The sequence below is a fragment of the Dermacentor andersoni genome, chromosome 3 (assembly GCF_023375885.2).
Source record: "Dermacentor andersoni chromosome 3, qqDerAnde1_hic_scaffold, whole genome shotgun sequence".
Classification (NCBI taxonomy): domain Eukaryota; kingdom Metazoa; phylum Arthropoda; class Arachnida; order Ixodida; family Ixodidae; genus Dermacentor; species Dermacentor andersoni.
The window spans coordinates 144,748,382-144,761,489 of NC_092816.1; the positions used below are offsets into that span (position 1 = coordinate 144,748,382).

General features: G+C 45.2%; 2 protein-coding genes across 2 annotated transcripts in view; both read right to left on the bottom strand.

Moving 5' to 3' along the window:
• The window catches only part of LOC126525100 (techylectin-5A-like), a 278,225-nt gene that overhangs the window by 109,421 nt on the left and 155,696 nt on the right, over positions 1-13,108 (bottom strand). The gene's annotated exons all lie outside the window — the stretch shown is intronic.
• LOC126524989 (techylectin-5A-like) overlaps positions 4,968-13,108 on the bottom strand; it is a 54,668-nt gene continuing 46,527 nt past the window's right edge. The window contains exon 6 of the mRNA XM_050173055.3: positions 4,968-5,584. Coding sequence (XP_050029012.3) covers positions 5,286-5,584 — 299 coding nt within the window. The 3' untranslated portion in view covers positions 4,968-5,285. The remainder of the gene's footprint in view (positions 5,585-13,108) is intronic.

A 13,108-nucleotide genomic window follows, 5' to 3' on the forward strand; every position in this document is an offset into this window, starting at 1 on the left:
TTCGCTGATGATATTGTCTTGCTTAGTAACTCAGGGGACCGATTGCAATGCATGCTCACTGACCTGGAGAGGCAAAGCAGAAGGGTGAGTCTAAAAACTTATCTCCAGAAAACTAAAGTATTATTTAACAGTCTCAGAATAGAATACCAGGTTATGATAGGTAGAGAAGCACTGGAAGTGGTAAGAGAATACATCTACTTAGGGCAGGTAGTGACCGCGCATCCGGATCGTGAGACTGAAATAATCAGCAGAATGAGAATGGGCTGGGGTGCGTTTGGCAGGCATTCTGAGATAATGAACAGCAGATTTCCATTATCCCTCAAGAGAAAAGTGTATAAGAGCTGTGTCTTACCAGTACTCACCTACGGGGCAGAAACCTGGAGGCTTACGAAAACGGATCTACTTAAATTGAGGACGACGCAACGAGCTATGGAAAGAAGATTGATGCGCAGATTTGCTGAGGGAACAAACATGAGTTAATGACGTCCTACTTGAAATCAAGAAAAAGAAATGGGCATGGGCAGGACATGTAATGAGGAGGGAAGATAACCAATGGTCATTAAGGGTTACATACTTGATTACAAGGGAAGGGAAGCGCACCAGGGGCGGAAGAAAGTTAGTTGGGCGGATGAGATTAAGAAGTTTGCAGGGACAACATGGCCCAAATTAGTACATGACCGGGGTAGTTGGAGAAGCATGGGAGAGGCCTTTGCCCTGCAGTGGGCGTAACCAGACTGATGATGATGATGATGATTATGGTGATGATGATGATGATGATGATGATGATGAATAATCAGCAACAGGCGAGTTGACTTGCGCTTCACTCCCGGCAATAGCATGAAGGCAGATTTTTCCGCTAATAAAAATAGGCCAAGCGTCGATAAGTGAGGATCGATGACGGAGATTGCACCCTGGGCTATCCGGGCCAAACATTTGTGGTGGTACACCAGGATCCAAATGTAGAAGTCATCTGCGTAGATTTACATTTTTAACAGCCGTCCAGTGTATCTTCAGTGCGCCTGGAAGGGTAGCCATGGCAGCGCTACAAAGCAAGGGAAATAGGACACTTCATTGTGGGACGCCGAGGGAAATGCTTCGCTTTTCGCTCATTATATTCCCGAGCTTAACTTGAACATGTCGCTCTCTAAGAAATTCATGGACAAATCGAAGAGCATTTCCAGAGACACCCATGGCTTCGAGTGCGTTTATGATGACAGTATGAAGCACATAGTCATATGTTTTGGCAACGTCCATAAATATGGCGGGTGTCGAAAGCCCGTCTATGCGAAGGCACTCGATGTAGCTTAGTAAGTCCAAGACACTGTCCTGGTCACTCAACCGTGGGCGAAATCTGGTCATAAACGATGGCAGCTTATTTCCTTGCTCAAGATAGGTACGTAACCTCGTACATATTAGTTTTCCATCAACTTTCATACGCATTGTGTTAGCGATACTGGCCGATATGAGGCAAGGTTCACAGGATCCTTTCCAGAATTGAGCAATCGCACCACCTATGCTTTCTTCCACGTTTCGGCAATCTCTCCTGTGCTAAAGACGTGACTAACAATGTCCAGAAGAAATCGCCCTCGCTCTTATGATAGATTTATCAGTATTTGATTGATAATCAAACTGGGAGCCACCTCACAGCGTCTTTTTAATCTACTAAGCGCCAAATTCAGCTTACGAAAGGTGAATGGCACATCCGTGGCATGAAATGATTGAGATGGCAGAGGGTTAGCAATTCCTGCTAATCCGCCAGATGGGTATACGTCTGCAAAATCTTCTGCAAGGATTGGTAAACATTTTTCGTGCTTTAAAGCAACTGCGTCGATTAGCTTGTGTAGGCGAATCTTTCCAGATATGCTATTGATTACTCTCCGTACCTTCAGCATCGGAGTAAAAGCTCTCACAGAAAGCAGCCCATTGAACTCGTCTTAACCTTTTTGTGTGGCGACGCACGACAGCGTGTATCCTGTTATATTCAGTTTTCGCAAAAAGGTTTCCCTTTTTTCTCATTAGTTTACGCTCCGCTCTCATACACGCTGCGCAGAGATTCTTTAATTTCAAGTCAGGAGCAGGGAAATGACCTGGCAGTTTCAACGCTGAAGTAGCAACTCGCTTGCTCCACAACATATCTGCAAAAAGCTCACCAGGGGATTCATCCAACGCTTCTCTGTATGTGTCCCAGCGTGTCACAGTACAGAATTGTCCACCAACAGCCTTAAATCCGATGATGTTTGTGAAGACTGGAAAATGGTCGCTGCCCATGCTGTCTGGGGCCGATGTCGATTATACTGAAAGGTCTGTAGAGTAATAGACAGCGGGCTGCTGCGGGTGTTCTTCCAAACTAGGGTTCATAGTCTCATTCGCAAAGACAATGAGCGAGCCGCACAAAGCAGAAATCTAAAGCGTGGTAGTCGCAGCACTGGCAAACAGGTAAGGCACTACAAATGTAGTGTAATAACTTCCACATGGCTAAATTCACTGCACTTAGCTTGAAGTTTATTTCGACCAGTCAGGCTGACCTACGTACGGCAGCGGTGTGCGGCGTCATGCAGATGCTACACTTCTCTTTTTCCAAGCGGGGGAGAGGAGGCTATGCTTCAAAGTTATCTGGAATGTCATTATGTCATTGCTTATATCTTTTGTGCACATATATTTAGAAGTTTTTGATTACCAACTGCATTGTGATGCGAAAATTCCTCTACAACTCTCCGATGTCTTTGGCACTTGCTTGTGTTCACCAAGTTTGCATCCCTGTGCCACTACAAGAATTAGTGCATCTGTTGCAATCCGCCTTAATAAATCTTTTTTCCTTCGCATTTGATTGCCTGTGTGCGCCTGACAGCTCAGTGGACTGTGTCTATTTGTGTGTGCTGTATACTTGTTTGCAAGACTGTGATAAGCACCTTTATTAAACCTATTTGGGGGTTGTTTGTTCCTACCGCCCTATTGTTCTCTCTGTGTCTAGACCCACCGCGGTGGCTTAGCAGCTCTCGTGTGGCGCAGCTAAGCACGAGGTTGCGGGGGGATATCGCGGCCGCGGCGGCCGCCTATCGATGGGGGCGGTATGCTAGGACGCCCGTGTCCAGTGCATTGGGGGCACGTTAAACAACCTCAGCTGGTCAGAATTAATCCCGAGTCCCCCATTACGGTGTGCCTCAAGATTGGATCGTACTTTTGGGACGTAAAACCTGAGAACAATTCTTTTTCTCTGTGTTGTGTGCCTTGGGGGGGGGGGGGGGGGGGGGGGGAGTGTTCCAGTTAACGCAACATTGCTTCGCAACGCAAACGAATAAAGATGCATATGGTATGCAGATATAAAATTAGCACTTCAACAAGGTGTTACTGGTGCTAATGAGGAGGAGGGGCATAAATATTTTCACAACCTCTGTCCAGTTGTGCCATCAAGTTCGTTCTTCCTATCGAATTCCAGCCATTTGCACTATAATAAATAAATACATAAATAAATAAATAAATAAATACATAAATGAATAACGATTTCATGTACTGGCATGTTATTCAAGTTATCTATACCATCTATGTGTGAAAACGTTGCTCATGGCCGCCACAACCCCTGCATGAGCTACACAAAGCTGCAAAAGGCGCGGAGCTGAAGCGGCCCTATTGCTCGGCATCGCTTGCCGCAGACAGTCGGGATCCCTCACGTGCCGGCCGAACAAAAGTATCCTGCATGTATGTAAAAGATCCTACGAAACTACGTACACATATTTTCATGCTCTCAAAACCTGGAACTCTGGTAATTACGCACGTGTTTGAGCACACCAAACGCCACATTCAGCAACACTAACTCACCACGTGCGTGCTTTACGACTTAATTAATGATCCTTTTCACTATTTCTTCCACAATTCGAATACGACGTTCCTAAGGCCAGTTACCAACTGACGAAGCAAAATCTCGCCCCAAGAACTGCTCCGCAGGGCGCCAACAAACTTTTCCGTGGATGTCCTCCGGCAGCGTGTTAGCCGTCGTCTGCTACGGCAGGGCCAGCATGGCCGGCGCCACCACCGAGGAGGGAAGTGGTTGGCGCTACTTTTGGAGATTGAGGGGTATCAGCGCAGAACGTCGCGGCAGCGCCACTAGATGGCACATTGTGACAAGAAAGAAGCGCGAGAGAGGAGACCGGTTGTCACGTGACGAGTTTCACAGCGTCCGCACACACCGATGCGCGATGAATTTCGGATGCTGTCCTAAGATTCCCGCAGGCGGCACGAGATGGCACCGAGTTTTCTTGGGAAAGAGCAGAAGAGGAGTCCCGCTTAGTACACGCTTTACACGTATCGCAATTCGACGGTGGCAATGCGTTCTACGGCTAAATTGATTCAATGCTAACCCATTACCTTTGACAGTCAACGTAATATAACGTGTGCGATTTTTTTTTTTGTCATTTGGCTAACGTCGCTATAATACCTGCGAATACCGCTTGCCAGGCCGCATACCCGCCAAGTGTCCCGGTTGTACGTGGGACATGCGTGTTACCGGTAGTATTTGTTCAACTTCAAAAATATGTGTCAGTACTTGTTTAACGAAGAGGCTAAATTCAAATAACTTTGGAAGCACATTCCTCACTCAGGTGTTTGGCCTTCAAGTACAGTACCGAAGAAATGCATACGTCACGTCAGGGCGCAGGAAACCTTCATTTTTCGCAACATTTCCGAATCATTGCTTGGCCTAAAACAACAAGTGTAACTTTTTAACGCTCAAGAAAGTGCCGTCAAGTACGCTGTCAACGCCATCCTCAGAAACATTGCCGACAGTTATCGCATTCGCTCATTCAATCAAATGCAGAAATATCGCCTTGTAAGGCGCAATATGATGCAGTGCGCAAGACAACACCAGAAGGCTGCGTCTCCTTCACCATTGCCAGCTCACGGCCGCAAATAAAGTTCAAAGAGACACGTTCACACTGAGAAAGCGTAGCTCTTTCACGACCAGCAGTGGAGTAGCACAGGCAACTAAATAGGCTTTATTTTCTAATTAGATCCAACGTATATATATCGTCACTGCTATAGAGCGTGTATTGTATGAGGATCCCAATTGGCCCATTACACAAATTATGCTTCTAGAGTTGTCCGCATTTGTAAAGTTTCTTGGAGCGTAACGGCATTACATAACGATAAGCAATGCGATTTCGTATACTTAAAAAATACTGCAGAGCAAGCGCATAAATACTGGCATATGTGACACAAAAGAAGATCGGAAAGCAGTACGCTGCATAAACGACAACAAGATACACAATATTGCCAGAGGTATTATTTTCTTATCAATGTACGCATCTGCTTTTGCGGTTTGTATCCATTGTCAGGGGACGTATCATCATCGTCACACTGGGATAAGAGTAATAGTACAGGAACATTGAACCATTCCGGGAGCTCCACTCAATGCCGTCGGCGTAGCTGTCGTGCGCGCCGTTCAAGTTGAGGCCGTTCGGGTTAGCCATGTGACAGTAGTTGTGCCACCAGCCACTGCGGTACTTCACGGCACAGTTGTATGTCTGCCTGTCGTGGTCCTGATCCAAAGTGGTAAATTTGCTGTTGTTGCACGGGTTGAGCGAATCCCAACCTGCGTATATCATTGTACAGAATAATTTAGCATTATTCAATAGGGAGAATCTTTATATACAACAGGTAAACAACGAAGGTCGTCGTTAACCGGTTATTTCCTGAACTGAATCAAATATTGTTTCTTTTTATGCTGAAAGGAGCCTTACAATTTTGTCCAAAACACCACCTGTTCTACCTCCAACTCTCTGAAACACCACCCACCTTTCGGCCGGACTTTTACGCAATCACAGCCATGATCCGTGGCGGTCACTAAAATTTATTTATATGTCAAGAGAAAGTGATGCCACCGGAAAAAAGAAGATAACTATACTCTATCTCAAAAACCGTTCGCCGCACTGTGGAAGTTTCAGGACTTCTTAGCCCACAGGAAAGTCGTATAACCCTCGAGGTGTGTTCCACCGCGCCGCGTCATCTGCCCACTCCCAAACTTCTTCGTGGTGTACGACGGGCATCCTCAACGTTGCCAAGACGTGACCCATCGCTGTGACGTATCGCGTACTAGGAAAAAAATGGAGCTGTCTAATCTCACCTATAATCAGACATTTACGCCCGAAACTGTATTCCGCTGCGCCAGGATATTGATTGTGTACTCCACCTACCTTCGGCAATTCTTCAAGTGACATTATGCGATGACGTGTTCATATATCTGATTAAGGATACGATGTTTTTTTTTTATTTTCAATTGGAGGCGACACAAGGAAAGCTTTTGTGACGCTGAGAATCGCCTTCGCCTGTCAAATTTGATTTCTTTTCAATATTAAGAATAATAAAGGCGAAACCCGGGCAGAGTCCGAGACCCAGATTATTATTTTCTTTTGCTCAGAGGAAGTTGTCATTACCGTAAATCCTGACGACATTGAGCGAGCGCACCGGCTAGGGCGTTTCGAGGCAGATAAAAAGCGCCCTATAGTTGTGAAATTCGGGCGTTTCAAAGTTAAATCAAAGATTCTATCAACGGGACCAAAGCTTAAAGATACGTCTTACGCAAGTCGTGATGATTTTTTGACACGCGTGCGAACAGCCCGAAAAGGACTTTTCATTTACGCCCAAGAAAGGAGCACTAACTTTAATATCCAATTCGACAAGCTCTCCATGAATGACAGACAATTCAGATACAATTCCGAAACAAATTCTGTCGAGGAAGTGCAATTATAGCAATCGCCACCCGCTTACCGGTCGCCGCCACGCCCCCGGCCGGAGTCACCCTGCGTGAGATACTTCGCACCGACTTATCATACTTCGGCGGTTCTTCTAGCCAATATTCGCAGCTATACGCCGAAGAAAGACGCTGTTGAAGCCTCCCTAAATGATAGCAGTACAGACATAGCAATATTTACTGAGTCCTGGCGAACTTCTCATATCTCGAATGATGACTTGCTAGACGATGGGCGATCTTTCACGGTGTACAGGCGCGACAGAGTTGGGGCGGAGGGGTGGCGGTGTGCTTGTTCTCGTGAGGTCGAGTGTGCCCGCTTTCTGTGTCTTACCAATCAGTAATCATGAGATTGTTGCTCTGAAATTAACACTTCATTCCAGTACAATCATTTTAATTGCATGCTATCGTACCCCGGACGCCGACATTTCATTTGTTAACCAACTGTACTCAATCCTACTGGATCTTCAGGCCCGCTATCCCCGCGCGAGGTGCTTTCTTTGTGGCGATTTCAACTTCCCTGACATTAACTGGCTTGACTTATCGGCGCACAGTGGCCAATCAAAGGACTTTATTGATTTAGTCCTTACCTTCAATCTTACACAAACAGTTGACAAGCCAACCCGCCAAAACAATACTCTTTACCTTGTTCTCGCTTCGAACACTAAATCCATTCAGTCCTTATCATGCATCCCCAGAATCAGCGATCATTTCTCCTTATTGTTCAAGCTCTCCCTACCCATCCCTACTCGTCAACCATCTGTCAGATATATCGGAGACTATAAGAAGGCTGACATTCATAATATTATCACCGAGCTGGGCAAGTTTCTTCATTCCTTCCGCATGTCCTCTACTTCCAAAACAGTAATTGAAAATTGGCTGCTTTTCAAACAAAAATTATCTCTCGTTGAGCGATATGTACCCTTGTTTGCATTCGAGGCGATACCAGCCGACCTTGGTTTTCTAATGCCCTCAGAAAAGTTTCAAATAAAAAGAAACGACTCTTCCGTGCACCAAAACATTCGGCTAGCGCTTTGCGTTGGGAAAGGTATTTCTCTTGTCTTCGCGATTACACAAAACCTTTGCGATGCTCAAAAAGAAAATTTTATCATCGGGATCTACATGACATTCTTCGCTCCAATGCAAAAAAATTCTGGAAACTTTTAACTCCTGGCATTAGGTCATCACATAATATCTCATTGGTTAGCAATACCGGTTCTGAAGTTCCACCAGACAAACGCAGTGATGTAATGAATTCTTACTTTTCCTCAGTTTTTACTAATGAACCGAGCTTAGATATCCTTCCCCTATCTAATTTTACGTTTTCACAGATGCCGCCCGTTATCATCACTACACATGGTATCATAAATCTTATTGGAAGGCTTAAAGTTTCTAGCACCCCGGAACCGGATAATATATCATCTAAGATACTGAAATGCACCAAGGACATATCAGGCCAGTTTCTGCATATAATACTCGTGCAATCGATTGCTACCGGCTCAACTTGAAAAGACTGAAAGCTGAGGAAGACAGTACCGGTTTTTAAAGCAGGTAACCGTTCTGATCCTGCTAACTATCGACCGATTTCAGTGACATGCATTGCTTGCAAACTACTAGAGCATATAAAATATTCACAAGTTGCATCTCACCTTGATTCCAACAGCTTCTTTTTTCCCAACCACCACGGCTTCAGATCCGGTTACTCATGCGAAACCGAACGTTTCCATTTCACAACCGATCTTCACCCACATTTAGATTCCTCATTTCAGACGGGCGTCATAAATCTCGACTTCTCGAAAGCTTTCGATCGTGTACCCCACCAGCGCCTTTTAGCCAAACTTTCATGCTTGTGTCTTGATCCGCTGATATTAACATGGATTCGTTGTTGTAACATGGATTCGTTGGCCACTAAATGATAAGTGATGATGATGACGATAATCGCCTCCAGGATAGCGTACACGGGTAGATTTCCCATCGGTCACACTCCCCAGCGAGAAAATGCAATTCGGTGCGCGCGCCCACCCGCTCCTGGATGGCTCTGGTAGTTGAGGGCTGTGGCGCACGCGGAGGCGGCCGCACAAGGCTGACCGCGCGAGATCTCAAGGTGCGCTTTGATGCTCTTTTCCCTTGTTGAACACGATTTGCATGGCTAATATGCCAGGCAACTTTCCAACTTTTCCACGGACATTTTGCTTTCTCAACCACCTGTTCTCGAGCGCCTTTATTATTTCCAGCACTTTTATATTCTTATCCGATGATATTGTAGTAACTGGGCTGTGTTTATTAATTTATATTGCTAAAGGAATCCCGTGTGGGTTGACACACCATAGATGGTCTCTGAACTTGCAGGTAATCGTAGCTGGCAAAGCTTATTTGTTCTTGCCTTCTATTAAATTCTTCCTCATTTTTCCCACTTTGGATTGCGGTTATACATCAATAGATGTGACAGCTGTCGCGTTAGTGCCCCTACTATAAAGTGGTATGATCTTCGTGTAATATTTACTATGTACCTTATAGCACGTACATTTTCCCGTCTGTAGATTTTATTTCAATTGTACTTTTTGTGTTGTCTGATTGATCTTCCTTGGTATATTGTTGTGCCAATAAAGCTTTTATTACGCCGATGGTCTTTCCATGCTTTGTTGAATAACGCTTGTTTTATGTTGATGTAACCGGATTGTCCCCCTTACCTAATGCCTTGCTGAAGGCTAGTAAGGCCTTCATAAATATATATTTCTTTTAAATAAAGTAAAATTCCATAAGCAGACAGCGCGGAAGAGTGACAAGTATTTTTGTTTTTGGTGTAATAAACATTTGAAACATACCATTCATAAATATCATAGTGCCTTCGTGGGCCGCGACTACAGTATACTAATAAAAGAGTAAATAATGGCATAACGTATCATTTCATGCTTTTCGCGCACAACGTCTTGCTACATCCACTCTTGAAACTATGGCACGCAGCAGGCAGTCACACGCAAACGCACGCAGCAGAACACACGGATTTTCTTTAGTCCCCAATGAAATCTTTTTTAAGGTTTGCTGCGTCTTAGCTGAAGCATTATTTGCATGTTGGCACTTTCATTGACGTTCCGCCTCGAATACTTGCCTTTGGATTGGCACCCTCATTTCGGAGAGTTACGGTTGTTCGTTCGCTAACAAAGCCAACACATACGCAGTTCAGAAAGGCGATGAAAGGGGCTAGTTTGTGGCTGTTTATACTTTCTGCCCGTCACGTGACGAACGCTTGCAGAGATATGCCGCTTCCACATGCTCAGGTGAGTGTATTGAGGCTATGCGTGTAGGTAAAATAATAAGCGCACTTGAGAAAGAATAGCCGCCAGTACGCTCATTGCCCCGCCTACACCTTCTGTTGCCATTTCCTAATAAGTAAAGATTAATACATAAAAAAAAATAACGTTTTGCTCGCCTCATCCAAGCGGCAGCAATAGTACCGGAGTGCGTGAAATCTTTCTCGACGCCTGAGAAGTCCTCCGGTGATACCGTCGCGGTGCGGAGAAGGAGGCAGCCATGCTCTCCACTGAATTTAAGCTATCGGCTTGCGAATAGGAGAGCCGGAGCAAAACCTACCAGTGTGCGCAAACCTCGGAAGTCAAGCGGGCGTACGATCACCTCTGAGATCGGGGACTCGAACATGCAGGTTGAGCCCCTAGTTATTGGAAGATAATCCTAAGCGTCATCTTAGACGCAGCCTTACTCTTACTTTTACTGTTAGGGAATTGTTGATTAGCCAGGGTTACCACCAAAACAAACAAACAAAAGAGGTGACGATGCCCTCATGAATTTTGACAGCACCTGCTGATGCCTAGTTAAATTTTTATCGATAAACATGGACTGCATTGGTATACAAAGGATCGAAAACTGAACTTGGCAAGTTTCGATTACCTTTATTCCACCACAACAACCCAAATACGAAAAGAAAAATACACCATGGTCGTAACAAATGTAAGAACGCTAGATTTCAGACACAAAATAAAACTAACATGTCTAAGTGTTGTCTCAATTCTCTATTGCTTAGAAGTCCACGTCGTATAAAAGATTAATAAAAATTCACTTTTCTTTAGGATACGTTACCATTACCAACTGATTTAGTGTTTCTCTTTAGTGGCCCTTTCGATATCCAATTTTTAACTTCTGTCCACCTGTCAGGGGCTCTGAATCTGCATCGATGCTATAGAGAACGCGGTTACATCGTCATGCTGTGAGGTGCCTCGGGGCAGTGCAGCGAATGTTCGCAATGTTACGCGCGTTTTTTTTACGCGAATCTAACCTAAGACTCATACAAAAATGTTCACTTAGCATTTATTCTAAAACAAAGACATGAGTCTGTAGAGACAGAACCCTGAAGTAGTTTACCGAAAACGAATGAAGATTTCACCAGTCCTGTCACGTGCCAGTACTGCAGTTCCTCAATGCAAATAAATAACAACATCTTCATGTGGGCTATTCGTTCATATTTAGAATTTAGTTTGAACCGCGCGAGAAAAAAAAAACGACACGAAAAAAACAAACAGTACGGAGAACCACTGACTACAAATGGAAGTTTATTTGAAGTTTACCAGCCATTTTATACCTTTCTGAGTACATGCATGCGTACACCAGTCGCATATACATCAGCAAAAACACCAAAATCAAACTCTTTCACGCAAAAGAAGCATTTTTTCCGCCAAAGCAAGAGAGGAAGCATTACGCATTTATATATTTCCTTTCGAACATGATATGCCTCTATTATTTCCCTTTCCCCCTTGCCTTTTCCTTTTCCTATGAATTTTGTCTTTTCAAACAAGGGAGTGCATGCGCACTTGTTTCAATGTCCCCCTAAATGACTTCCGTGACCATTCTTTACGTTACTGCAGTGCTGATGAGCTCTTCTTTTTTTTTTTTGGAAACACTGTCCCGTTTGTCCGATACTACGTCGCTGAGTAGACCATAAATACGATCGCGTTGGGCCAAACAAAGAAGGAAGGAAGGAAGGGAACAAGGGAGCGCCAACTTTCGGCTGTTGGCGCTCCCCAACGAGTGCGGGCCAAGAGGGCCTTAAAATTCCTTTTACTACCTACCGGAGAGGTATAAACGTTAGCTAGAAACACGTTGCTTTTTTGTTGTTTGGGATGAGTTCGATTATTTGTGCTTCTAGACCAACCTTGTGCTTCGGAAGCTCGTGAGTTCCATAAGAAGTACCCTTTCTAACCAAAGTCGCTATTCCCCGACCCCCTGGAATGATCAAGGTTACGGAGCTGTAATCCGGCAGAGGGATATCCTCCTTAGCTAGTGTTTCTTGGAAGAGAATAACGTGCGGCTTAATTTCGGCCGATCTAATGAGCTGCGGCAGGGGAGTCTTGCGCCTTCGGAAACTCACACAATTCCACTGCCAGATTTTAATATTATTGCTGTCGTTTGCAGCCATTATGATACCATTGGTTTACTACCCGGACCCCTAGAGTCTGCGCTCGGGCTACCGTTTGTGTCTCCGTGGACTGCCGATGCAGGCGCTGCGTTTGCTTTTGCCTTAACTTTGGGTCTTTCTAGTTGACCCACTCTAGCATGTAGATTAGTGATGAGTTCCATGATTTTCGCCAGTGTGCCTCACCCTCTTCCATCTCCTCTGCCTCAGTGGTTTCTAAATCTTCCTCATCAGTTTCACTAATGGGAACAGGGTGGGGAGCTTAACGTTTGGGTTTGACGGGCAAGGTTTTTGTAGCCGTTGTCTCCGTCTGGCTGTGGGGTGTTTCGGACCCTTTCTTAAAGGATTTGAAAGCTTCCCTGAGCTCAGATATTTCTTGCCTCAATTTTCGATTTTAGGATTCTAATGCACATATTCGAGGATTTGACTCACATTCCGGCTGTGCCCTATCGTTAGTACTCCTAGACATTGCCCTTGTTGGTTGTCCTGGCTTCCCAAGGCTTCCGTTCTTGACTCGATCGGCACAGGTTGCTCTTGGCGTCGACTGTGAATGGGACCTCCATCTTGCCCCAGGCCCTCGTGGTTGTGAGTCGACCCCAGAAAATTCTCCGGAGCTGGGTTGTCCTCTGGATCAAAAACGCCCCCTGGAGCGGGAGCGCTCTCGTGAGCTGGCGTCATTTTCATACAGAGCGCAAGTTGGCGTCATTTTCTTGCATCACCCGTTTGCGCTGGGAATTGTCGCTGTCTTCAATGTCGTCGGCCACCCGTGCACAGCACTTTTGCTGTCGTTGGCGCCTTCGACGCCTTTTTCTCACGATATCAGGCATCTGGAACCTTCGACTGCACTTTCAATTTCGGAACAAAAACATTGATCGAAGCGGGAGCCGATGTTTGCACGACCGCACTCCGCAACCCACAGAACAGCTTTAATCGCGCAACATCCT